The sequence below is a fragment of the Gigantopelta aegis genome, chromosome 14 (assembly GCF_016097555.1).
Source record: "Gigantopelta aegis isolate Gae_Host chromosome 14, Gae_host_genome, whole genome shotgun sequence".
NCBI classification, from domain to species: domain Eukaryota; kingdom Metazoa; phylum Mollusca; class Gastropoda; order Neomphalida; family Peltospiridae; genus Gigantopelta; species Gigantopelta aegis.
The window spans coordinates 42,327,656-42,354,868 of NC_054712.1; the positions used below are offsets into that span (position 1 = coordinate 42,327,656).

The 27,213-nt window shown below is 39.8% G+C and overlaps 1 protein-coding gene across 1 annotated transcript; it reads right to left on the reverse strand.

Annotated features, from left to right (window-relative positions):
- Window positions 1–6,688: 6,688 nt before the first annotated feature.
- LOC121388854 lies at window positions 6,689–26,572 on the reverse strand. The gene is made up of 6 exons (XM_041520371.1): window positions 26,269–26,572; window positions 23,269–23,664; window positions 15,117–15,323; window positions 14,144–14,188; window positions 8,189–8,314; window positions 6,689–7,758 (listed from the first exon to the last, which is right to left on the reverse strand). The coding sequence occupies exons 1-6, from the start codon at window positions 26,507–26,509 to the stop codon at window positions 7,148–7,150; spliced, it is 1,626 nt and encodes a 541-aa protein (XP_041376305.1). The 5' UTR covers window positions 26,510–26,572; the 3' UTR covers window positions 6,689–7,147.
- Window positions 26,573–27,213: the final 641 nt, after the last annotated feature.

The window sequence follows — 27,213 nt, forward strand, 5'->3', positions numbered from 1 at the left end:
GTTTTTTAGAGGAAACCCGCTGTCGCCACATAGGCTACTCTTTTACGACAGGCAGCAAGGGATCTTTTATTTGCGCTTCCCACAGGCAGGATAGCACAAACCATGGCCTTTGTTGAACCAGTTATAAATCACTGGTTGGTGCAAGTGGTTTACACCTACCCATTGAGCCTTGCGGAGCACTCACTCAGGGTTTGGAGTCGGTAACAATCCCGTTCCTCAACTGGGATCCGAACCCAGTACCTACCAGCCTGTAGACCGATGGTCTAACCACGACGCCACCGAGGCCGGTGAAAGAAGATATATATATAAACATGAACGGTACAAAGAAATGGAAAAAATAGTATGTCATTCCTTTTCGATGTGTGAAAGACTATCGTAGGTTCAATACAGAATAATGCAAATAATCTTAACTACAAGTAAAGTAAAGTTTGTTTTATTTAACGACGCCACTAGAGCACATTGATTTTTTTTTTTTTATCTTATCATCGGCTATTGGACGTCAAACATATGGTCATTCTGACACTGTTTTTAGAGGAAACCCGCCGTCGCCACATAGGCTACTCTTTTACGACAGGCAGCAAGGGATCTTTTATTTGCGCTTCCCACAGACAGGATAGCACAAACCATGGCTTTTGTTGAACCAGTTATGGATCACTGGTCGGTGCAAGTGGCTTACACCTACCCATTGAGCCTTGCGGAGCACTCACTCAGGGTTTGGAGTCGGTATCTGGATTAAAAATCCCATGCCTCGACTGGGATCCGAACCCAGTACCTACCGGCCTGTAGACCGATGACCTAACCACGACGCCACCGATGCCGGTCTTAACTACAAATAAACGTTTACACATTATACATCGGATTCTAACGCTTGTGACTTCTGCAACTATTCTTTGACTGTAAAAAAGTAAACAACAAATGGGATATTGACTGAAACTGGAACTGATATCCATTTCCGCCGTGATATTGTTATGTTCGGTTTGATTAATAATGAAAAACGTTACTTTATAAATTTGTTAATTATTAATATTAAATATATATTATATTTATAGTATGAAAGTAACACACAAAAAAAGAAGGTAAATATCAGTGGCGGATCCAAAAAATCCATTTGGGGGTGGGGGGCAGTGACATAAGGTATAATGCCAGGGGAACTTTGGGGGAGGTTTGGAGGGGGATCCGCCTCTGAATATCAATGGAGTTAAAATATATTGCGAAACAAGTTTGAAATAAAAATGTTTATCTTATATAAAAATTGTGGCTCAGTCTTTTTAATTGAAACTTATTTCCTAAAAATAGTTTGTTTTGAGCGGCTGCAGGGCTTTTTCGAAGCGTATAGTTTACATTCCCCTCATTATTTGATTCTTTCGTTCTTTCTTTGATTTGATTGATTGATTGATTGATTTATTATATTTTTATTTATTTATTATTATTATTATTATTATTTATTTATGCATTTTTGATAATTCCAAATCATGCAATAACAATCTAAATATTTTTATATATTTAACTACGATTTATGTCAATATTTAACATAAAGTTATAAATGTACATAACTTATATTAATTAAACAAACCCCCCCCCCCCCCCCGAAAACAACAACAACAAAAAAACACAAAAAAAACAAAAACAACAAAAAACAAGAAACCCACAAAAAAACAAAAACCACAACAACAAAAAACCCAACCCCCCCCCCCCCCCCCCCACACACACACTTGAGCATGGTGACAACAAATTATTCCAAACACTGCCAATAACAGTGAATACAATGCCATCTCATGTGAATGCATAAGTAGCTTATATATACAAGAAATAAATGTTTTATTTAACGACACACTCAACACATTTTATTTACGGTTAAATGGCGTCAGACAAATATATTGAGAGGAAACCCTCTGTCGCCACTTCATGGGCTACTCTTTTCGATTAGCAGCGAAGGATGTTTTATATGCACCATTCCACAGACAGGGTAGTACATACCACGGCCTTTGATATATCAGTCGAGGTGCACTGGCTGGAACGAGAAATAACCCAATGGGCCCAACGACAGGGATAGATCACAGACCGACCGCGCATCGAGCGAACGCTTCACCACTGGGCCACGTCCCGACCTCCTATATATACATAAATTATTTATATTCAACCAGCCGATTTGGTTGGAATTTAAAACTACATTCCCTGTAATATTTTTATTATTTAAGCATATAGAACAGAAAATCCAATTACATTTGGTGCATATATGACGCCGCACTCTGCACTGGTTTTACTACGCTGGCTTATCCAGGTCAAAAACAAAGCCATGATTTTGAAAGTGGAACACTTTTGACGGGCTCGTACCGATCTCGGTTTTCATTGTCTTATCACAAGTATAGAATTCCCCAACAAGAGATCACGTGAGATTTCGCAATTTTTTGAACAAATTTAACTGTCTTGATTGAGGGGTCGTCTCATATCTCCAAAACATATTTATATCCATAGAGGTATGGTACAACGCCTTTCCAGGGGTCGGTGAGTGGTGGAATTTGCCTTGAAATGTTGACAGTGCCAGCTGTTGGCATACACGTTACATGTAAAGGGGTGTTACTAATTACGTAACGCTCTAGGGGTAGAGGAAGAGGGTACTGTGTTCGATTTACGTAACATTTTTCAAGACTATATGTTATTTTTATTCATTACTTAGACCTAAAAAGGTGTTTTTTGGAAATGCGCGGTCAGTCTAGGATCGATCCCCATCGGTGGGTATACAAAACGACCATGGTATGTGATATCCTGTCTGTGGGATGGTACATATAAACAATCCCTCGGGTTTCCAAGGCGCGTGTGCATGGATTTCAGCGGGGTTGGGGTTATAGACCTCTAATACCCTCCCCCTGCACATGCACCCGATTCCTCTCTAAGATTATATGTAAAAATTACCAAATGTTAGACATCCAGCAGCAGATGGAAGGAAGGATAGGATATGTTTTATTTAACGACGCACTCAATACATTTTATTTACGGTTGTATGGGGTCGGATGATTATTCAATCAATATGCTTTATCTTTGATGTCGTTAAACACACCCCCCCCCCCCGAACTTTACCCTTTCCAAATGAAATAATATTTATTTGAATTTGTCGATTTGAACACGTAAAATTAAGAAGTGAAAACGTTCATTGTCTACTTTAGTATATTTTATTTTTGAAATATATACATGATTAATGTGTTACTAGTATACAAACTAAACTTTTAAAGTTCTACTAACACTTTATAAAATATCAATTCTGAAATAGGAAGATACGACTGTCGATAATACGTTGTTAAGATCAAACCGGTTTTAACTACAGCGCAAGATTTCTCTTTTAATTTTTTGAGACGAACCCTACAATTTGAAATCGGCAAACGCACGTGTTAACTGAAACTGACAACAGGCTGTCGTTTGTGCTTTGCCGAGCTATGGCGGCACAGGCGACGAATCAAACGTATACGTTTGACGATATCAGTTCATAGCGAACACACACGACTTTTTTAAAAGTGCATTTGAGCTTGTATTTCGCATTTGTACATGCTGTTATAATATGGTAACCAGATAATGTAACTTTAACTCGGTGGTAGAGCGCTCGCTTAAATGCAGCATCATTCGCCCTCAGTGAACTTGGTTTCAGGACTTATACACCAAAGACCAGCGAAGTGGATAGGATGGGGGGGTGGGCCGGGTGGGGTGGGGTGGGGGTGGGTGGTCGGTGGTCGAGAGATGCTCTACCGAAAAATATATTGAAAAAAAGAAGTAAATTTACTTGAGCAGGGAGGGGTTTCAACCTTCAAATTCCTCCCACCACCCCCCCTGCATACGCGCCTGTGCGCGGTCGGTCTAGGTTCGATCCCCGTTGGTGGCCCATAATTTTGATATTCCTCGTTCCAGCCAGTGTAGCACGACTGATATACCAAAGGCCATGGTATGTGCTCCTGTCTGTGGGCTGGTGCATATAAAGGCTCCCTTGCTACTAATGGATATATGTAGCAGGTTTTCTCTCTTAGACTATATATATTATGTCAAAATTACTTAATTATGTTTAACATCCAATAGTCGATGATTATAAATCAATGTGCTCTAGTGGTGTCGTTGAACAAAACACCTGCTCTTTAGGTAGGATGTTTTGTATACTTACTACTGTTTTATATACACTAGTCGTTTAGTTCGTCCACTGGGCATTTTGTGTACAGGCGTTCTAGTTGGATCCCATTTGGGCTATTTCTTGTTCCAGCCAGTGCTCCACAACTGGTGTAACAAAGGCCGTGGTGTGTACTGAGTGCGTCGTTAAATAAAACATTTCCTTCCTTTTCATCGAGCGGCGGTTTTGTGTTGACTTGTCTCTGAGACTGATCAATGCTATCCTTATGCCTTCGCCGTCGTTGGAAAAAGTAATCAGATCACAGTTATCTTCCCATTTGTCCCCGCAAGTAGTCAATCTAATTAAAATAAGCTCCACTATTACATGTGGATCTAACAACAGCCAGTTGGAGCTCATGTCCACCAATTGAAACCTTACTTGCAGAATCCTGCCAGTGATTTAAAAATAATTTGAAAACATTCCGAATTATCCTGAGGGTATACGACATGTTTCGTGTGAATTACGAATGCCTTAAAACATGTTTTATTTTATAAAATAAATAATTTATAATGTAAAACTGAAGACTGATTTAGTTTTTTTTATAAATAAATAAATAAATAGTTTTTAATGTAAAATTGAAGACTGATAACCCACCCCGTACGTATTGGTATGGTTTGCTGTACTGCGGCCACTAAATAGACTCGCCCGATATTTTTAGAATTTCGATGCTCCCAAATAACGTTATAAAAGACGAAGTGTGATTGGTCAATATTTAAATTATTATTTACAGACGAAATGTTACCTGTACATTGAGGACTACGCAGTGTTGTTAGTTTTAAATCACTGGCAGGATTCTGCAAGTAAGGTTTTGATTGGTGGACATGAGCTCCAACTGGCTGGTGTTAGATCCACATGTAATAGTGGAGCTAATTTTAATTACATTGCGCAAGTAGTCTGCTGTTTGACTGATTATACCGGCCTCAGTGGTGTCGTGGTTAAGCCATCGGACGTAAGGCTGGTAGGTACAGGGTTCGCAGCCCGATACCGGCATCCACCCAGAGAGAGTTTTAATGACTCAATGGGTAGGTGTATAACCGCTACACTCTCTTCTCTCTCACTAACCACTAACCCGCTGTCCTGGACAGACAGTCCAGATAGCTGAGGTGTGTGCTCAGGACAGCGTGCTTGAATCTTAATTAGATACAAGCACGAAAATGAGTTAAAATGAAAAATGAACGACTATTATGAATTATTTCATGGCAAACAGCTTTGAAGTTGACGGGGGGGGGGGGGGGGGCATGTAGTTTACAAACGTAACTTATTGACATTGAAGACTTAATCTTATGGTAATTTCGGCCCATGCAAAAGTAGTTCTTTTGTGTAAAATGGGTGTACTCGGGCCAGGTTTAGTGGGTTGCCCTGTTGTCCTTTTTAGGATATGTTGCCCTCAGGCAGGCAAAGGTACATAAAAAAAATCCATGGGACTGCTGATATTAATACTGATAAACTCCAGTGGTGAAGCGCTCGCTTGATGCGCGGTCGGCTTAGGATCGATCCCCGTCTGTGGCCCCATTGGGCTATTTCTCGTTATAGCCAGTGCTCCACAACTGGTGTAACAAAGGCCGTGGTATGTACTATCCTGTCTGTGGAATGGTGCATATATAAGATACCTTGCTGCTAATCGAAAAAGAGTAGCCCATGAAGTGGCGACAGCGGGTTTCCTCCCTCTATATCGGTGTAGTCCTTAATCACATGTCTGACGCCATATAACCGTAAATAAAATGTGTATAGTGCGTCGTTAAATAAAACATTTCCTTCCCTACTCCATTTTTGGGAAAATTTGGGGGGGGGGGGGGGGTAAAAAAAAAGTTACCATTTCACTTTTTTTTAATATAAACTTCTATTTCCGTGAGTCTATATTATTTGACACAATCTTATCCCCGTGTAGTTAGATAAGTCATTCCATTATTCTGTGTTACTGCTATATGTTTGGTCTATGGATGGCGACCGAAAGAAAGAAATGTTTTTTTAACGATGCACTCAACACATTTTATTTACGGTTCTATGGCGTCAGACATATAGTTAAGGACCACACAGATATAAAGATAGAGGAAACCCGCTGTCGTTACTTCATGGGCTACTCTTTTTCGATTAGCAGCAAGGGATCTTTTATAAAAAAAATTCACCACCCCATAGACAGGATAGTACACGGCCTTTGTTACACCAGTTGGAACGAGAAATGCATAGCAACCGATTAAATTGTATTGTGTTGTCGTAATCTGCTATTCTCGGCCAAGACACTTAATCGTATGCATCTTAATCAAATATGCATCTCAATAAATTGAACACCAGGTCCTGCATGACGTTCAAATAAAAAAATAACAAACAAAAATGTCAATATGCATGTTTAATATTCTTAAATATGGTAATATGATATCTGTCTATGTTATTATTTAACAAATTGTACTACATTTTAGCAATAAGAAGACATTTTATAAAAAAATCAAATCAGTTTATTTTTCTTTATTCTAGAACAAAACAAAAATGTACTTTACAGTTGGATGTCTTCTACCATTTATTTTTCTTGATTATCAATAAGCCTTATATATATATATATATATATATATATATATATATATATATATATATATATACAATAAATACCTTCTATTATAACACATTTGGCTTGAGTTTTTCTTTCTTTTTTCTTCAACAATGGAAGTTATCCCTCTTTATCTATATTACCCAAGCAATAATTATGGCTTTGCTATAATGCCAAGCATTGTAAGAGAACCTTTTTTTTTTTTTTTTTTTTTTTTTTTTTTTTTTTTTTTTACATATATGTAATAAGGTTAAGTCGGTCCTTTTCTGATTATTTCCCTTGGTTACCACCAAAGAATTACTGTACAATTTTTTTTCAAAATTATTATTATTATTATTTTTTTTTTATTATATAAATTTTTTTTAGTTTTTATTAGATTATTTCCATAGGTTACTACCAGAGCAGCAATTAATGAGTTTGTCAGACGTTTTCTTCAGCTGAGTTGTTTCCCTTGGTTGCTACCAGAGCAGTATGGGTTTTCCGTCCTGTCGTGCCAACAGCAGCAGACACTCGACCAGGATCATCATATTCTTCCTCTCCTCATCGTCGCACGTGATCTTCTTCACCAGCGAGCGCAGCGTATCGTCGTCGTTCATCCCGAACGCGTCCATGGTGCTCCTGTGTGGGATGGTTCCCAGCAGGCCGTACTTGTTGATGATCTTCTGGGACACGACGCTGTGCTTGTCCATGTTGTAACCGAGGGAGGCCAGGGTCTGGGTGATTCGCTGCAGTCGGCTACGGATCTGCTGGTCACGATCCTGATCCACCTCCCCATCCTCTCCCTCCGCCTCCTTCGAAATCATCACTGGGATGTTGTTCACAGTGTAACCATAGAAACGTCTGCGGCCGCGCGATCCTACCAGTTTGGACTTGTCGCCGCAGAAGACGTAGTCGAGGATGCGACGTTCCAGTTGGAAGGCGATCTCGCCCAGGATTCTGTAGGACTGTGGGTAGGACTCGCCGTCGTCTACCAGTTCCGAGTCCACCGCGATGATGGGGTAGTGCTGGGAAGACGATCTACTTCCGGGTAACAGGCTCATGTGCTGCCCGGAACACGACGAGCAGATGCCTGTGGTAAAACAGCAAGCGATTGAAAAACAACTGCTACTACTACTACTACTACTACTACTATATAACGACGACGACAACAACAACAAAATTAAAACACCACAACAACATTTTCTCCCAGTAAATTACCTCCCATTCCCTAATTTCTTCCACTTTTTCAATTAAAAAATAAAAAAATAATTCCGATAGTTCCTGAAACAGACATTATTAAAGCCAGCTATTGAATGTGGGGTCACACACACACACACACACACACACACACACACACACACACACACACACACACAGACAGAGACGCACACACAGAGGAGAGATAGAGACACACACGCGCGCACACACTCACACACAGAGACGCGCGCACGCACACACACACACACACACACACACACACACACACATTGGCACACACACGTGGGATTTTCAGCACTCACTGGCTACGCTGTTTATAGGATGAAATGCTGGTGTCGTCCCTCCTGAATGTCTTGTACACGAATCACAGACCCCTCCTGAATTTCGTGGAGATAGTTCGTTTGATGCCATCCGACCGTCAGTCTCATCTGAAACAGAGTCAGTGTGATTCAAACACGATTTACAACATAATTCGCGGAGTGTATTTGAAAGTTTGCGGGGGTAGGTTTGGGCAGTTACTGCGATAGTCCGGAGATGGAAATCTGAGGGCCAAAATTGGCAAAAGATACCGAACCTGTTAAGTTGCATATGAAACGTAGGCAGGGACCATGACACCCGCTACTCGTCCCACCCCCCTTCCCCCTCGTTACGCGGTCCCTGAATAACGTTTTATTTGATCACGATTTGATAGGGTGTTCTCGACATAGATAAAACAAACATTTGGAGAATTCAATATCCACAACGCGATATGCGCCAATTTCAAGAGTTAGCATTCAAAGAAAGAAATATTTTATTTAACGACACAATCAACACATTTTATTTACGGTTATATGGCGTCAGACATATAGTTAAGGACCACACAGATTTTGAGAGGAAACCCGCTGTCGCCACTACATGGGCTACTCTTTCCGATTAGCAGCAAGGGGTCTTTTATTTGCGCTTCCCACAGTCAGGATAGCACAAACCATGGCCTTTGATGAACCAGTTATGGATCACTGGTCGGTGCAAGTGGTTTACACCTAACCATTGAGCCTTGCGGAGCACTCACTCAGGGTATCTGGATTAAAAATCCCATGCCTCGACTGGGATCCGAACCTAGTACCTACCGGCCTGTATACCGATGGCCAGTTAGCATTGAAGGACACGACTCAACAAGACGACGATACAGTTTACGAGAAAACACGATCTAAAACGCTAAAGCTTGTTTTGTCTCACGACATCACTTGAGCACATTGATCGGCTAATAGTCGGCTACTGGATGTGAAACATTTGGTAATATTTGACACAGGGTCTTGGAGGAATCCCGCACACAGGGCAACACAAACCAGCTCCAACCCAGAGCGAGTTCTCAAGGGCTCAGTGGGTAGTTGTAAGACCACTACACCCTCTTCTCTCGCACTAACCACTGACCAACTAACAACTAACACTCTAACACACTAACACAGACAGCACAGATAGCTGAGGTGTGTCCAGGACAGCGTGCTTGAACCTTAATTGGATATAAGCACGAAAATAAGTTCAAATGAATAAAGGACAACCCCCCCCCCCACACACACACACAAATCCACCTACCCAGTCCACTGATATGATTCGATCCCACGACGTAAGCGGATACCAGCCTTTACGACGATGGTGTTTGTGACAAACCATGATGTATCAGTGGCGTAGCGTGAACTGGACCTGGGGGGGGGGGGGGGGGGGGGGTCGAATATGAACCAAGTGGACCTTTTCTATTTTGTTTTTGCACCACCAGAAACTCCATATGTACAAACCTGTATGTTTTAGTTCTGAAAGTGGACCATTTGCTTCGGGGGGGGGGGGCAGCCTACTCTCCTGTGTATGCCCATTGAACACATTTGTTAAAACTGGTTTTTATATGATATACGGTGTACTACGTCATGTTGCAATAAAACCATGCTTTTCTCAAACAGATGTTAATGGATAAATCGCGTTTTGGAAATGAACTATTCCACTGTATGGTTAGTCGGTTACTACGGGAATGCACTTCGGACTATTTTTGGTATGGCGTTTTCCTTCCGAGTTTTCGTACGCTCTCCAGTTGATATCCAGGGAATATTTATCGTATATATAAGTAAATTTCATATTTCATCATTGAAAACCTCTCAGATATTCAATTAAATTTAATTTGTTTGATTTTATGCAAAGTATCGTGTAAGGCAGCTTAGAGTATCATTTTATTCAGTGTCATTCAATATTGCAAGTGAAAATAGATACACGTCAAAGTATTACTGCCCTGCCCAATTTCAGCGTTGCAGTAATAAAAAATATGTGTTTACATTATATGTTGGCATTTATTGTTAATATATTGCCTTGAAATGTCATAAAATACATGTTTGTCTGTTCTTAAAGGCGCTCAATCACGGATTTAGTGGGCCTTATTTCTCTAAATATAGATTATAAATGGAAATTACATTTATTTGGAATACCAAACCAAGCTATTGTATGATCCAAAACATTTTAATTGAACTACGATCGAGGGATTTCATTTTTAAAATTTAGAACTCTTCTTCTGAAAAGTCATAAAAAAAATACGGCAAAACAGACTCGTAGTGATGAGGCTGTATATACGACAACCGTATAATGTAGTTTAGAATTTTATAATAAACCACTGCCGTGTATGGGGACTTGGCAAATGAGGACTGACTATATAATAAAATAATTTAAAAAAATATTATTTCATGACAAAAATAACTGCGAATACGCTGAAATAAAATAATCAACAGTCGGAACATGAACTCACCATTTATTATTATTATTATTATTATTATTACATGCATTATAATGTTGGTAAAATCACGTCGCGGTGGGGTGGGTGGGGGCGGTTGTTACAGAAACATTACATAAATTTGGAGGGGGACCCGGGAGTTGTCACAGCATTACTGGTATAAAAAAATATGTATTTTGAGTTTTATTGCCCTTGCAATTTTGCGCATTTGAAATATGACTAAATACAGCAAAATAACCTTTTAGTCATATTTATTTGCAGTAAAATTAACTTTAATTTTTTTTTACGTAAGGAGCCTAAAAATTGTGCAATCAGTGAAAAATTATTAAATTCAAGCCTTGTTGTTAGTTTGTGTACTGTCCGAAGTTAGTTTCCACCTCTACAGTTTATAATTTGTAACACCGGTATTTATTTATTTATTTATTTATTATTATTAATTTTTTGTTAGTACTGTAGGGTCAATATTACCTATGCATATGTCTATGGAAAACGTACACAAAAGGATCCGCTAGATTCATATACTAGAAGAAGAAAACGCAATTACTTTATTTAAATTTGATAAAACGATCAACTGTCTAATAGGTCTTGTTAGACGGTAAGATAAGCGAATTATACATCATAATACATACCGCCTAGCCCGAAAAGACGAGTACCAAAGGTGCGAATGCCATGAGGGGTGTGTGGCGGCTTACCACCCAACCCCATATTTTCATTATATATTGGTCCCCTTCAACATTTTGTTTTAGCTCATTTCCTGTGGCTTTTGAAGGATTTTATTTGGGTTCTCAAATATATACTACTCAAAAGAATTTAAGGGTCAGATGATATTTTCGACATTATTTTCTGAATGTCAATTATATTAGCTAGACCATAATGTCACGCATGGTATTGTTCCATTTTGACGAAAGTGGGTCTAGGCAACCCATAAATTAATTAAAATCGACTGTCATTGACACTGTCGACTAGTTCTAATGGCGAAAACATGCTTACATTTGCACGCAAATTAGGGCGAAAGCGAAAGGTCTGCTAAGTGCCCATAACTTGCTTTTTCACAAAGCGCTTCATTTGCACGCTTTGCATGTGTGTTCCATGTTCCCAATGCTGAATTTCCGTATAATTGGAGTTTGCGTTCGTGTACGGTGCACACTCCAAATTCGACAATGGTACGACGTCAACTGACTATCGAAGATCGAGGAAGGGCTATTGCTTGGCTTCAGGATGGCAATACGCAAAGAAATGTTGCTCTGAGACTTGGTGTCAGTCAGAGTGTCGTTGGCCGACTGTGGCAACGGTACCAAGCAACGAATTCTGTTCGAAATCGTCCACGTTCGGAAAGACCCCGAAACACTACAAATAGAGAGGACCGCTACATCACCAATATGGCTCTACGTCAACGCACAACCACTGCACGCCGATTACGTAACAATCTGCGGACTGCGACTGGAACTCGAGTGTCTGATCAAACATACGCAATCGTCTGAGAGCCAATAATCTACGCTGCCGTCGCCAGGCTGTTCGACCACCACTCCTACCACGTCACAGAACGGCCAGACGTCACTGGTGCACACTTCATCTGCGGTGGCAACGTGTTCAGTGATGTTCACTGATGAGTCCAGGTTTAGTCTCCAGTTCAACGACGGTCGGGTTCGTGTCTACAGACGTCCTGGGGAGCGCTTCGCTGACGTTAACGTTAGACAACGTCACCGGTTCGGTGGTGGCAGCGTCATGGTGTTGGGCGGCATCTCTATCCACCACAGGACCACCCTCTATGTTGTGGATGGCAATCTGAATGGAATCCGCTATCTGAATGAGATTATCCGGCCGTTGGTTCTCCCAGGCCTTCAGCAGATTGGCGGCGGGGCAGTTCTGCAGGATGACAATGCCAGACCCCACCGCGCCAGGGTGGTAACGGACTTTCTCAGACAACAAGGTATCGCCAGGATGGATTGGCCAGCATATTCGCCTGACTTGGCCCCAATAGAGTCGGCCTGGGACGAATTAGGCAGGAGAGTTCGGGATAACCATGCCCCTCCGGCCAACCTTCATGATCTGGGTCAACTTCTTATGGCAGAGTGGCAGGCCATTCCCCAAGAGTTCTTCAGACGTCTGATCAACAGCATGAAGCAACGATGTGTCGAGTGTATTCGCGCCAGGGGTGGATTCACACACTATTAAACGAATGTTCTAATGTGTAAAATCCATGTTTGACAACCTTCAACTTTGACAGCATGTCATGCGACTTTCTTGTATACAGTGACGTTTATTTGTGTTTTTTTTGTAAATATGGAACAATAAATTAAATTTTTGGTGTAGTTTACATCATCAATGTAATACACTCTGAAACTTATTTGGTTATACATTTTTGACCCTTAAATTCTTTTGAGTAGATATTTACTATTTTACTATGAACGACAAAACCATAACAGTATTGGTACAGTACACTACGGACGTAGTTATTCTGTATAGCAGCTTTGGAGCTTACAGCAGACGCAGTTAGTGAAATTGACTTCACCGGTGTATCTTTGACACAAACTTGTATTAAAGGCATACTGTCACAGATTACGGACCTATTTAATAGTCTAACAAATTATTATCTGAACAAAAATAATTTGCTTTGTCCCTAAATGTACTTTATCCAACCATCTTCATAACCAACATACTCCATTTATTAATGACATTTTGTAAAAATAATTGAATTATGGCAATGGTCCATAATTCAAAAACTAAAATTGCCCAGAGGGATGACATGGATTTCACTCCATCATGGTTAAGTTAATGTGATGCGATAGCTACATTTGGTTTCCAACGATTAATGTAATTTTTTATTTATTATCCATTTTTAGAGAAATAAGGTCCTAAAATCCGTGACAGTATGCCTTTAACGAAAATATAAACAATGCACAAATAAATGAATGGTACCTGGTGGGAACACTTTACTGTGCAAATAAATCGATGTTTTCATAAACTAGATGATATTAACATCCATTCAGTAGACATTACAACCATACTTAACTTTTGTTATACATTACAGTTTGTAAGTAATAAATAAATAATCATAGTTGGCAAAGTGACACACAAAATTTATGGAACTCCTTTGGGAATTATTTTACAACCGTCGTTCTCACTCCAGGAATAAAACAATATATATATTATGTTAAACTCTATGCTATTTTTTAAGTTTATGACATTTGTTTGCTTTTAGACCTTATTGTTAATTATTAACTTAATACGAGTTTTTGCTTTTCTCTCTCTTTTTTGTGTCTTCTTCTCCGCACCCTGTTTTCAATTTGACGCTCATCGGTAAACATGTCAAAACTCTGTATAAAAAAAATAAAGCAAAACGCCGTACCAAAAATCGGCGCAAGTCCACTCTCGCAGTAACCGAGTAACCATACAGTGTAGTTACTTGTTTATTAGAACACTAGCTTTTTAATTTGATCTCGAAGGTGGGACGCAACTGGATATTCTGCCCTCTGCCCTCTGCCCCGCTAGTGACGCCCCTGGTACTTACGTCCTGGAAGGACCTCTTTCGAACCCTGCCTGTCAGAAGACAAAGCTGAAAAAAATATTAATAATGTGTACAGATGGGTTTTTGTTTGTTTATTTGTTGTTTGTTTCGTGTGTGTGTGTGTGTGTGTGTGTGTGTGTGTGTCGCTAACATCTCTGGCGAGCGCTCAAGCAACTGACCTTAATCCCGCCCCATGACTTTTACTAGGGTCATTTAGTGTCCGATTTGGAGATTTACTTTGTGTGTGTGTGTTTGTTTGTTTGTTTGTTTGTGTGTGTGTGTTTGTTTGTGTGTGTGTGTGTTTGTTTGTATGTGTGTGTGTGTTTGTGTGTTTGTTTGTGTGTGTGTGTGTGTGTGTGTGTGTGTTTAAAAAAAACAACAAAAAAACACGTCACTAACATATAACACACAGACAAAGAAATCTTTTCGTTAATACGACAAAGACACGCACGCACGTACACACTCACACGCATACACACACACACACACACACAGAGTAAATATCCTCCAACTCGGACACAAAATTAAGGTCAGTTGCTTGAGCGCTTGCCAGAGATGTTTGCGTCGCAGGATCGCACCACCTCGGTGGATCAATGACCGTGATATGTGTCTTTCTGTCTGTGGAAAACTGCATATAAAAGATCCCTTGCTGCTAATGGAAAAATGTAGCGGGTTTCCTCTGATAACGAGTCATAATAAATTACCAAATGTTTGACATCCAGTAGCCGATGATTAATTAATCAATGTGCTCAAGTGGTATCGTTAAACAAAACAAACTATTTTTAAAATAATTTTGTAGTAACAGTCCGGTTTTAAGAGATATTCGGTTTAGACTGGTTCTGTACTGATCTTTAAAGAGGGACCGTGGAAAACGTCCGGGGTTTTGTTGTTGTTGTTGTTTTTTTTTTTTTTTTGGGGGGGGGGGGGGGGGGGGGGGGGGTGGGGGGTGCTTATCAAAAATAAAGATACAACTCACGAGAATTTGTACGAGAAATTGAACGTGACGATCTCTCGCTTCCTTTTTTTTTGTTTTTGCTGCCGCGGGAAGCTGGCGACGGCGATCGAGATTTCTTGGCTTTGCCGCTGGCTTTTGCCGACTTTGTTCGGCCAGTCTTGCCTTCCTTGGGGCTCTTCGATCGGCGCTCTTTGGATCCATCTTTCGACCGCTTCGGAGAACGGTGTCCTTAAAAACAAGTATTCCTTAAAGGGACATTTCCGAGTTTGCTGCAATTTTTAAGATGTTATTGACTAACAGAGACTTTTTAACGATTGTATTTACATATCAAATATATTTTTTCTGAATAAAACATTAGTGGCTGTATATTAAACGTGTTTCTGATCGTTCTAATATTTGTACTACGTTAAATTTCATTTTATTTCCTAAAATATACTTTTTTCGTACGTACGAAAGTATATGAAGACAAAATCCAGTTTGGGCTTCTTACAAATATTGAAACGACCAGAAACACATTGGAAATACTGACACTGATATACTAAACAAGAAAATATATTTAATATGTAAGTTTAATCGTAGAAATATTTTATTAGTCGGAAACATCTTACAATGCAGCAAAGTCAGGAATGTTCGTTTAAATTAATAACACATTTCAACTGGTCAGAAAATATGTTGCGAAATGTCATGTCTAAGATATCGTGAAAACCACAGCCGAAATAGAGGTAAATCTATCCACAAATAGCGAACATAGCAGTAGATCTATCCACAAATAGCGAAACTAGCGGTAGATCTCCAAAGTCAAAATAGCGGTAGATAGATCTCCAAAGTCAAAATAGCGGTAGATGGATCTCCAAAGTCAAAATAGCAGTACACAGGTCTCCAACGTCAAAATAGCGGTAGATAGATCCCCAAAGTCAAAATAGCGGTAGATAGATCCCCAAAGTTAAAATAGCGGTAGATAGATCTCCAAAGTCAAAATAGCGGTAGATGGATCCACAAAGTCAAAATAGCAGTAGACAGGTCTCCAACGTCAAAATAGCGGTAGATAGATCCCCAAAGTCAAAATAGCGGTAGATAGATCCCCAAAGTTCCTTTGGATTATTTAACAGCAAAATACTATAACCCATTTCGTTCCGTTAATGCAACTTGAAATATATTTAGTTAAATAGTTTATTATATTATCACGTCATTTATGTTGTTTTACAAGTCAGGTTGATCAAAGAGAAGCGTTTTGTCGTAAATTACTGCTTTCTTTTACACTGTGCGTACAGGAGTTGGTCAGAGCTGACGTCACTTCGCCCCCAAGCTAGAGTACCGGACGTCTCGAAAAGAAATGAAAATGACTTCTCCCAGTTAGCAGGAATAATCACGTTTTTTAAAAATTATTAACACTAAAATTGCGCGTTTTTCATTTGTTAAAGTGTCAGTATGTGTTGGTGGTCCGGGTATGCATCTTTCCAACACATAAGGCTCATGTTTTAGTTTAGTATCCCTTTAATAAACAAGCCGTAATACGTTGCAAACGGTCTGCATCATACACATCATAATCGAGATGTAACTTGTATTTGCCCATGGGCTCATATTTTTTTTTTTTTTTTACTTCCGGTGTGTTTTTTGTTGAGTGACATCGGAAAGACCCTCCCGCGTTGTCTCAGATCAATATAGCAGCCAGAGGGCCAGTATAACTGCCCCACTGGACCTATAACAAGACCAATATGAAAAAACACATTTAATAACATAATAGTAAAACTTAATTTTTTTACGCATTTATGTTTTTATTTCATTTTAACTTATTTTCGTGCTTATATACAATTACGGTTAAAACACGCTGTCCTTGGCACACACCTCAGCTATCTGGGCTGTCTGTCCAGGACAGTGGGTTAGTTGTTAGTGGTTTCGTGGTTAAGCCTATCCTACATGAGGCTGGTAGGTACTGGGTTCGCAGCCCGGAGGGTATATAAACCAGGAGCCCAGAGAGGTTTAATTAGCATTGCGAGTACAAAAGGTCTGAGGCCTGGAATATGTAGGTGTGGGCTGTGGGACCCCCAAACGGTCATTCTTAAGTGTCATCTCCTGTACCAATCCGAGGGGCCGCCCCTCAAAATACCCCACATTTTAAGTTTAATTAGCATGGTTGAGTACACCTATCAAACCTACACCAAAATGTTCTCTGTTGATGTACTAATTAAGATCCACCATTCTTAAGTGTCATCTCCTGTACTTAGTCCACTTAAGAACGCCTCTAATTAGCACTAATTAGAAGTTTAATTAGCATGGTTGAGTACATCTACGAAACTGGTGCCAAAATATTCTTTAGGGTACCCTGACTAAGGATCAGTGATTCTTAAGTGTCAAAACCTGTACCGAATCCACTTAAGAACGGGTCAAAGGTCACAATCCACCCAATTTCAGGTTAATTAGCACGATTGAGTACATCAACGAAACTAATGTTAAGATTTTCTCTGTTGATATACTAATTAAGATCTACCATTCTTAAGTGTCATCTCCTGTACTTAGTCCACTTAAGAACGTCCCTAATTAGCACTAATTAGAAGTTTAATTAGCATGGTTGAGTACATCAACGAAACTGATGCCAAAATATTCTTTAGGGTACCCTGACTAAGGATCAGTGATTCTTAAGTGTCAAAACCTGTACTGAATCCACTTAAGAACGGGTCAAAGGTCAAAATCCATCCAATTTCAGGTTTAATTAGCACGATCGAGTACATCAACGAAACTAACGTTAAAATTTTCTCTGTTGATGTATAAATTAAGATCCTCCACCATTCTTAAGTGTCAACTTCTGTACTTAATCCACTTAAGACTGCCACTAATTAGCGCTAATTAGAAGATTAATTAGCATGACTGAGTACATCAACGAAACTGATGCCAAAATATTCCTTAGGGTACCCCCACTAAGGATCAATGATTTTTAAATATCAACACCTGTACTGAATTCACTTAAGGTCAAAGGTAATAATTTGCCCAATATTAGGTTTATTAGCATTCACGAGTACATCAAAACATTAATATGTTCTCTGTTGGTATGGTAAACAAGATCCGTCATTCTTAATGTCAACTCCTGTAGTTGGTCCACTTTAAACGCAATGAGCGTGAAATGAAAATGTATGATTAATATAACTAAATAATTTTCTATTTGATTGTAATATTATATGAATATGATGATGTGACTATTTCCACATTTGAACAATGAAAGATTACATTTACTTGATCGTCTCATTGCCTTTAATTCTCAGTGTGAGCGTTATAGCAGTGATACTTTTTGTATGAACTGTTGTGATAGTTATACGTACTTGTTGCATTGTTTTCACAAGCTAGTTCACAGGGTCCATACGTGATGGTTCTGGGTGATGTAATGGCCACTCATTTGAATAATCAATTTTGCAGAATTCTGTCCAAGCTGCAAGCCACACGATATACTTTCGATTCTGTGCCAAAACACATGAAATAAAAATGGGATTTCTCCAAAACCACAGCATGAATAAAGAATGTGAGTATATGATTATACTAAATGCAGTCAAACTCCACGACTAGGTCAAAACGAAAAGTGTGTCCCTAAATCTAAACTAAGTTATTGATGTGATCAAAATTCAACTCAAGGTTCATTTTTCTGATTAGTCACCAGACATTAAGAAAATTATTGATCAAAACAGAACTTAAGTTCCAGTCTGGTTCCATTTCATTGCCTGCCTAAACAACTTTCACCTTCCTTAATCTTCATCCTCAAAAAGGACTACCTCATCATCAGATAATACTGTCATGTTATCCTCTTCGATGCTCTCATCATCAACAATCCCGTTTTCATCTGGAATGAGGGTTTCTGGCAGTTGTATCAGTGAGGTCGGCATTCACCCACATTTGTGAAACAAAGGATGCATGTTTGATATGCATGGTTAGCTCTGCTTCACATGGTGGAATGGCACTTGCAATTATGGCCTTCAGCTTCTCCAACGGATTTTTTGTCGTTGACTTTGATATCTTGTATCAAAAGGCATTGAGTGTTGTTTTGCTTGTATCCTTTGTTCCATAGATGCTAGCGGTAAATGTTTGCAGGATATTTTGTATGATATGACTGAGTTCTGCATCAATCGCCATATCTTCAAATGCTTTTTGTACCTCGGTATTCCTTTCCAGCTTAGCAGATAGTCTCAACTTTCCCTTGCGAACAAATGATCCAGTGTAGTCACTACCGGTGAATGCATGGAATCCTGGTAGTGCTGCACATATCTGAGGGCCAAGTATCTGGTAAATAGTGATTATATTGGTATATCTGTGGTTATTTTTGGCAGCTGTACCAACATCAATCCACAGTGGCGACTCAAACGTTCTGCAGTCATACAGCATGATGACTGCTATGTCAGTATCTCCTTTTACACCAGTCTTGTGAGTGTTATCAACTGCTTTTGCATGAAGGCATATCTTGGTATCCGCCTCCTTGTAGTTATGTCTAAGGTCATCGACCACTTCCCACTTGAGAACTCCATCTACAACTTGACCAGGAACTGTGGTAGTTGGGTTTTGAATGATCTCGATTTCAAGGCATGACTATTGACCTGTGGTCTCCTTTGTTCGGGTCCAGTTATCAAAAACTCCCTGTTATCTGCTCAACATAAGCACAGGGAAGGCTGCCAGTGACAAGATTCGGGAAAGTCTGCTCAGCGTTCCAGAAAATGGACAGTCACACCATCGAGAATTCCTACAGTTCTGCATTAGTGATCTCAACAGATTTGAAGAGAAGATAAAGTCCTTTACAAATGATTGTGTGAAGAATCAAAGAGCTAAAGACCACAGAATAGCTGAACTTAAGAGTACAAGATATCTTATGGTTCACCTGGTGTTACTAGCAACCAAACGGACTCTGGACTTGCCATTCATATTTGAATATTCACTCACACCTGTACCATTGTCAATGTGCAGCACAGATGGAAAAATGGCAAAAACCGAAAAAAGCGCTCCCTTCCATTTATTGGAATCAGAGGTGAAAGATGGAAAAGGCCACCCCGAATTCACACGTGTATGCATTGTAGACGGCCAATTTCTCCTTCATACATTACCTCACTGTCTACCGTCAACTTACAGAGGACTTGCAAGAAACATTCTGATTCAAACAATGGCATTGTCTATCATTCAAATTCACCTCGTCTTTGACAACTACCCACAGCCATCTTTGAAAGATATGGAGTGAGGCAGAAGAGGAGCAGATAACAGAAAGTTTTTGATCATTCAAAACCCAACTTTCACAGTTCCTGGCAAGGGAGTGGCAGGACCAGCAATATGCACAAATAATTAGAAGCCGCCAGCTTTACCTTGATATTCCAGGGGAATGCCATCATTTCAAAGTTGTAGATGGAGTTCTCAAGTGTGATGTGGTTGATGACCTTAGAAATAACGACGAGGAGGCGGATGCCAAGATATGCCTTCATGCAAAAGCAGTTGATGACACTCACCAGACTGAGGTAAAAGGAGACATAGTCATCCGTGCGTCAGGTACTGACAAAGCAGTCATCATGCTGTATCACTGCAGAAAGTTTGAGTTTGATACTTGGCCCTAAGATATGTGCAGCACTACCAGGATTCCATGCATTCACTGGTAGTGACTACACTGGACCATTTGTTCGCAAGGGAAAGTTGAGACCATCTGCTAATTTGGAAAATAATACAAAGATACAAAAAGCATTTGAAGATATGGCAATTGAAGCAGTCATATCACACAAAATACCCTGCAAACATTTACCGCTAGCATCTATGAAGCAAAGGATACAAGCAAGACAACACTCAATACCTTTCGATACAAGATATTTGAAAAGGGTTATGGACCAAAGTTAACGACAAAGAATCCGTTGGAGAAGCTGAAGGGCATAAATACTAGTGCCATTCCACCATGTGAGGCAGAGGTAAAGGTTCATATGAAACATGCATCCTTTGTTGCACAAATGTGGGTGAATGCCGATCTCACTGATATCCAACAACATCCAACTGCATCAAATGGTTGGGATTTTTACAATGGATATTATCAACCAATATTCCATGAAAAAACACAACTGCCAGAAACCCTCATCCAGATGAAAACGGGATCGTTGGTGATGAGAGCATTGAAGAGGAAGACATGACAGTATCATCTGAAGATGAGGCAGTCCTTTCTGAGGATGAAGATTAAGGAAGGTGAAAGTTGTTTAGGCAGGCAATGAAATGGAACCAGACTGGAACTCAAGTTCTGTTTTGATCAATAATTTTCTTTCTGTCTGGTGACTAATAAAAAAAATGAACCGTGAGTTGAATTTTGATCACATTAATAACTTAGTTTAGATTTAGGTACGCACTTTCTGTTTTGATCTAGTCCTGGAGTTCGACTGCATTTATAGTAATCACATACTCACATTCTTTATTCATGCTGTAGTTTTGGAGAAATCCAATTTTTATGTCATGTGTTATGGCGTGGAATCGAAAGTATATCATGTGGCTCGCAACTTGGACAGAATTCACCAAAATTTATTATTCAAATGAGTGGCCATTACATCGCCCAGAACTATCACCTATGGACCCTGTGAACTAGCTTGTATCTTAAGTTTGGTATACCAGACTTTTCATTGTTAACTAATAGTACATTCAGAATTTCACCAGACACTGATAAAAACAATGGATCAACGTATGTATAACTATTACAACAGTTACTCTCATTCATGCAAAAAGTATCACTGCTATAACACTCACATTGAGAATTAAAGACAATGAGTAGATCAAGTAAATGTAATCTTTCATTGTTCAAATGTGGAAATAGTCATATCATCATATTCATATAATATTACAATCAAATAGAAAACTATTTAGTTATATTAATCATACATTTTCATTTCACATTCATTGCATTTAAAGTGGACTAACTACAGGAGTTGACATTAAGAATCGTGGGTCTTGTTTATCATACCAACAGAGGACATATGTACTCGTGAATGCTAATAAACCTAATATTGGGCAAATTGTTACCTTTGACCTTAAGTGAATTCAGTACAGGGGTTGATATTTAAAAATCATTGATCCTTAGTGGGGGTACCCTAAGGAATATTTTGGCATCAGTTTCGTTGATGTACTCAGTCATGCTAATTAATCTTCTAATTAGCGCTAATTAGTGGCAGTCTTAAGTGGATTAAGTACAGGAGTTGACACTTAAGAATGGTGGAGGATCTTAATTTGTACATCAACAGAGAAAATTTTAACATTAGTTTCGTTGATGTACTCGATCGTGCTAATTAAACCTGAAATTGGATGGATTTTGACCTTTGACCCGTTCTTAAGTGGATTCAGTACAGGTTTTGACACTTAAGAATCACTGATCCTTAGTCAGGATACCCTAAAGAATATTTTGGCATCAGTTTCGTTGATGTACTCAACCATGCTAATTAAACTTCTAATTAGTGCTAATTAGGGGCGTTCTTAAGTGGACTAAGTACAGGAGATGACACTTAAGAATGGTAGATCTTAATTAGTACATCAACAGAGAAAATTTTAACGTTAGTTTCGTCGATGTACTCGATCGTGCTATTTAACCTGAAATTGGGTGGATTATGACCTTTGACCCGTTCTTAAGTGGATTCGGTACAGGTTTTGACACTTAAGAATCACTGATCCTTAGTCAGGGTACCCTAAAGAATATTTTGGCATCAGTTTCGTTGATGTACTCAACCATGCTAATTAAACTTCTAATTAGTGCTAATTAGGGGCGTTCTTAAGTGGACTAAGTACAGGAGCTGACACTTAATAATGGTGGAACTTAATTAGTACATCAACAGAGAACATTTTGGTGTAGGTTTGATTGGTGTACTCAACCATGCTAATTAAACTTAAAATTTGGGGTATTTTGAGGGGCGGCCCCTCGGATTGGTACAGGAGATGACACTTAAGAATGGCCGATTGGGGGTCCCACAGCCCACACCTACATATTCCAGGAGACCTTTTGTACTCGCAATGCTAATTAAACCTCTCTGGGCTCCCGGACTAATAGTGGTCTTACACCTACCCAAAGTGATGGGTTGGTGTAAGACCACTACACCCTCCTGGCTGCGAACCCAGTACCTTATTTCCGATGGCGGAATCACGACACCACCGAGGCCGGTTTGTGCTTTTAAAGAAATTTGCGACAGTAGCTGAAGTGTACCTGATTTTGGCGTCGATGTCATTTTCGGACCAGCTCGACCTGAAGACCTCGTCGACGAGATCTTGGAGGCCGTGTCCGAGAACGCATCGGGTGGCACCAGGTAGCTTGGCGTCTTTCCCGGACTCTCCGGCTCCTGATTACAGTGTCCACAGACGGGCACCGAACTCAGTTTACTCAAAGACCTTTCTGAGCCGCCGAAGTCCGATCCGTTCACGGGCCATGCTACATACTCTGGAGGTCCCAATACCTGATACCTGTCGTCTGACCTTGGATAAGCTGACATGTTCCGTTGCGATGACGACGGAGAATATGACTTTGGCAGGTTTTGAAACTGAATGGGCGGGTAAGGTACTGGGCTGAGGTTGGAACGCTCTAGTTCAGGACCTCGTAAAATTTCTTTGTATTCGTCAGTTTCAGCAGATTGGGTGAGAAAAAAACAAAGAGAAAAAAAAAAAAAAAAAGAAGAAAGAAAATGTCAGTTTATCTTGACTTATATCATAAGCAAAAGATTAAGTTTTTAAAATCTGAAACACAAAACCGTTATCCACAATTTAAACTCATCTCCAGCACATGTGTATTCAAGTCGGTAAACAATGTGCATTACACGTGTGATCACCACACGTTTTGGGAATGCGACGATATAAATAATGGAGGTAAACAATTAGGAGACTTAATTCTGAAAAAGAAGGGGCGAGACGTAGCCCAGTGGTAACAGCGTTCGCTTTATGCGCGGTCAGTTTGGGATCGATCCCTGTCAGTGGGCCCATTAGGCTATTTCTCGCTCCAGCCAGTGCACCACGACTGGTATATCAAAGGCCATGGTATGTGCTTTGCTGTCTATGGGATGGTGGATATAAAAGATCCCTTGCTGCTAATCGAAAAGAGTAGCCCATGAAATGGCGACAGCGGGTTTCCTCCCTCAATACTTGTGTGGTCCTTAACCATATGTCCGACGCCATATAACCGTAAATAAAATGTGTTGAGTGCGTCGTTAAATAAACCATTTCTTTCTTTCTTTCATACATACTTTCGTCCTGCAAGTGGCTCGTTCACATCTATTGATTAAACCCTTTGTAGTCCATAACTTTTTCTTGATTTCTCCTGGAAAGTTGGTCCAGACCCTTGTGACAGTGACCACGTTCCAATTATTTTGGAGAATGACGGGTTCATATTACTTAAAAGGGTTAAATAAATGGAGGCTGGCAAAGGGAAATTGGCATCAATTTCAGAATCTATGCCTGCACTTGTTTGTAACAATCTGCCATTACTAATGCCAATGACCCCTTGCCTTTGTTCACTTCCATCTTGAAAGATATAACAGATACACTATTTCTAAGACCAGTACCGAAGCGTAAACCATGCATGGTTTAATGCATCTTCATAAATCAAGGCTAATAATTGTTCCTCGTATTCAGCCTTGATACATGTAGTCAAGATTACTGATATCCACTACTAGCGCCCTCTATTGGAAGAAAATTTGTAACACCGATTATGTCCCTTACACGATGACATCGCTGACCAATCACAGCATCGGTAACATGTGACAATCTTGAAAGCAATATGGCCTCAGACCACAATTAATTTCGCTATATGTTTCTATATAGCCTTAGTGGCTATAACATTTTTATTAATATCAGCAGGCCCGTGAAGTTTTGTATGTACCTTTGCCTGCATGGGGGACACATACCCTGAAAAGGACAACCCCTGTTGTCCAGCTCTTTCTCCCAGCATATTGGTTTAAACAGACACACCCTCTAAACCAGGCCGGAGTACACCCATTTTACACAAAAAGCACTACTTTTGCATGGGCCGGAATTACCACAAACAAGTCTTCAATGTCAGCAAGTTACACATGTTTACAAACTACATGCTATCCCCTGTCACTTCAGTCAAACAGTTGCCACTTCATAGCTGTCTGCCATGAAATAATCACAGTCAAACAGCAGACTACTTGCGCGGTGAAACTTCCGGATTTTGGACAACCAAATGGGAAGATAACTGTAATCTGAGGCCATATCAAAAATTAACCGCCGGACGCTGACGCTGCCATCTTTGTTTACAATAACAAGGGAATCTATAAGGAGCGTTGCGATTCGTTGCAATCAGATCTCATCGCATCCAATGAAATTTTAGCATTTTGTGGCACGATTTCTTGACATGTATCAAGGCTGAATACAAGGAACGAATATTAGCCTTGATTTATGAAGATGGGTTTAATGACGCATACAAAGAATCGAAAGATGCAGTCAAAGAGTGAAACCGAACTCTCGGTAGGTTCCAGAAAGAAATATGTTTTATTTAACGACGCACTCAACACATTTTATTTACGGTTATATGGCGTCAGACATATGGTTAAGGACCACACAGATTTTGAGAGTTATATTTTGTGTCCCGGCTATGTTAAAAAGAAGGGTCTAAAGGTCCGTGATATTTTAAAGGTTATTGGCCACTCATGTAGTATTCTCTATATCTATACATCCACATTTAATATTAGATAAACACACATTTTATTTTTGCCAAAAAATATACATTTTGTAGGTATACATACATATTTATACATAAATTAATATAATGTGCACACTGCAGGGAATGGTATGTAGCATCGGGTTACAACCGATAAAATTCTATAGTAAATGGGTAATGCATGCATAGCAATAATATACAATAATAACATATGTCATGTATCAATGTTGTCTGTTCTATGCGTGGTAGCAGTTTTCAAATACTTACACAATTTAATTAGCTGTTTTGAATTGTCGCTGGACAGTAGTTGCGTTAATTTAAATGTTGATGGTTTATTGTAATAAAAAAGTATTAAGGATTTTCATGGTACTCTAAAGTTTCAAGCGAGGGTATGCGTACTCCCAATACGGTGCCCCCCCCCCCCCCCCCCCCCCCCCCAAGGTTATGTACCTGTTCAACCATTACTCTCGCTATAACATCGCTAATACCAACTCATTTTGTTGTGGGGAGAAAAAAACCCACAATTAGTACATTTACCAGCAGGAATTTCTTTCGCCTTTTCCCCAGTATTCCATCCAATGACCGACGAGATCAAATTGCTGGCTGGCACGTCGGTGTTTTCACGAAGCACGCGAAGACAGTTCTTCAACTCGACGTTTTCGTCTCGCAGTTGTTTGCTCTGTAGCGAGAAGTCCGACAGCCGTTGAATCGTGAGAGACGCAATCAAGTCGTCAGTTCGTAAAGACGGGAAAGGCTGTGAATATTCTAAAGAAGACATTTGCTCTCACCCTTGCAGCTCACTTGTATCAAAACAAACGTCGCTACCAAGTGTGACGTCATCTAATTGTTCATGACGCCAGTTCGGTCGGAAAACCTCGACTGATCCCGATGTAAGTTAAATCTATTCGGAAGTCGGCAGCCCACTCGAAACTACAAAATTGTTAATTACCTAAATGAAACCTCAGACACACAACAATCGGTTACAGTTTATATTAACGTTATCGGATCGAAATGAATGATTTAAAAGCGTACGGGATGAGGGTGAGGGACAGAACTGTTTAAATGGAAGGAGCTCATTTGTGTGTATATGTAGGCCTATAGAATTCAATTTCCGTTACATTTCAATACAATTTAACGTCATGCCATTGGTCCAGCCGTGCAAACCGTTGAGCTGTAACACGGCACCGGGTTTCACTTGTGTTAAAAGTGGGTCGCGACCACTGGGTAATTTTCAAACAAGCTGATTTTGTGAAAATTTTAATAGTTAAACATTTATTCAAATGAGGTTTATTGTAAGGTTTTGATGAGCTAAGTTTCCATAAATAGTAGCCCGAGTACTCTGATGGGTAAGAGAGCTATACGGACATTTGGACAGTTACCAATGCTCTCTAACCGCCCGACACCAGTTTATATAAATTCTGCGCAATCGCTGCCTACCAAATGTACGGTAGTCAGATTCCCGCTCTAATACAACAACAATCC

Excerpts from the sequence above, each read along its gene's own strand:
- LOC121388854 (XM_041520371.1), bottom strand. The coding sequence starts at position 26,509 with ATGTCTTCTTTAGAATATTCACAGCCTTTCCCGTCTTTACGAACTGAC. Across the intron at positions 8,315-14,143 it reads GAAAGAGGTCCTTCCAGGAC|ATGAGACTGACGGTCGGATG; the intron begins GTAAGTACCAGG and ends ACTCTGTTTCAG. Across the intron at positions 7,759-8,188 it reads TCCTATAAACAGCGTAGCCA|GCATCTGCTCGTCGTGTTCC; the intron begins GTGAGTGCTGAA and ends GTTTTACCACAG.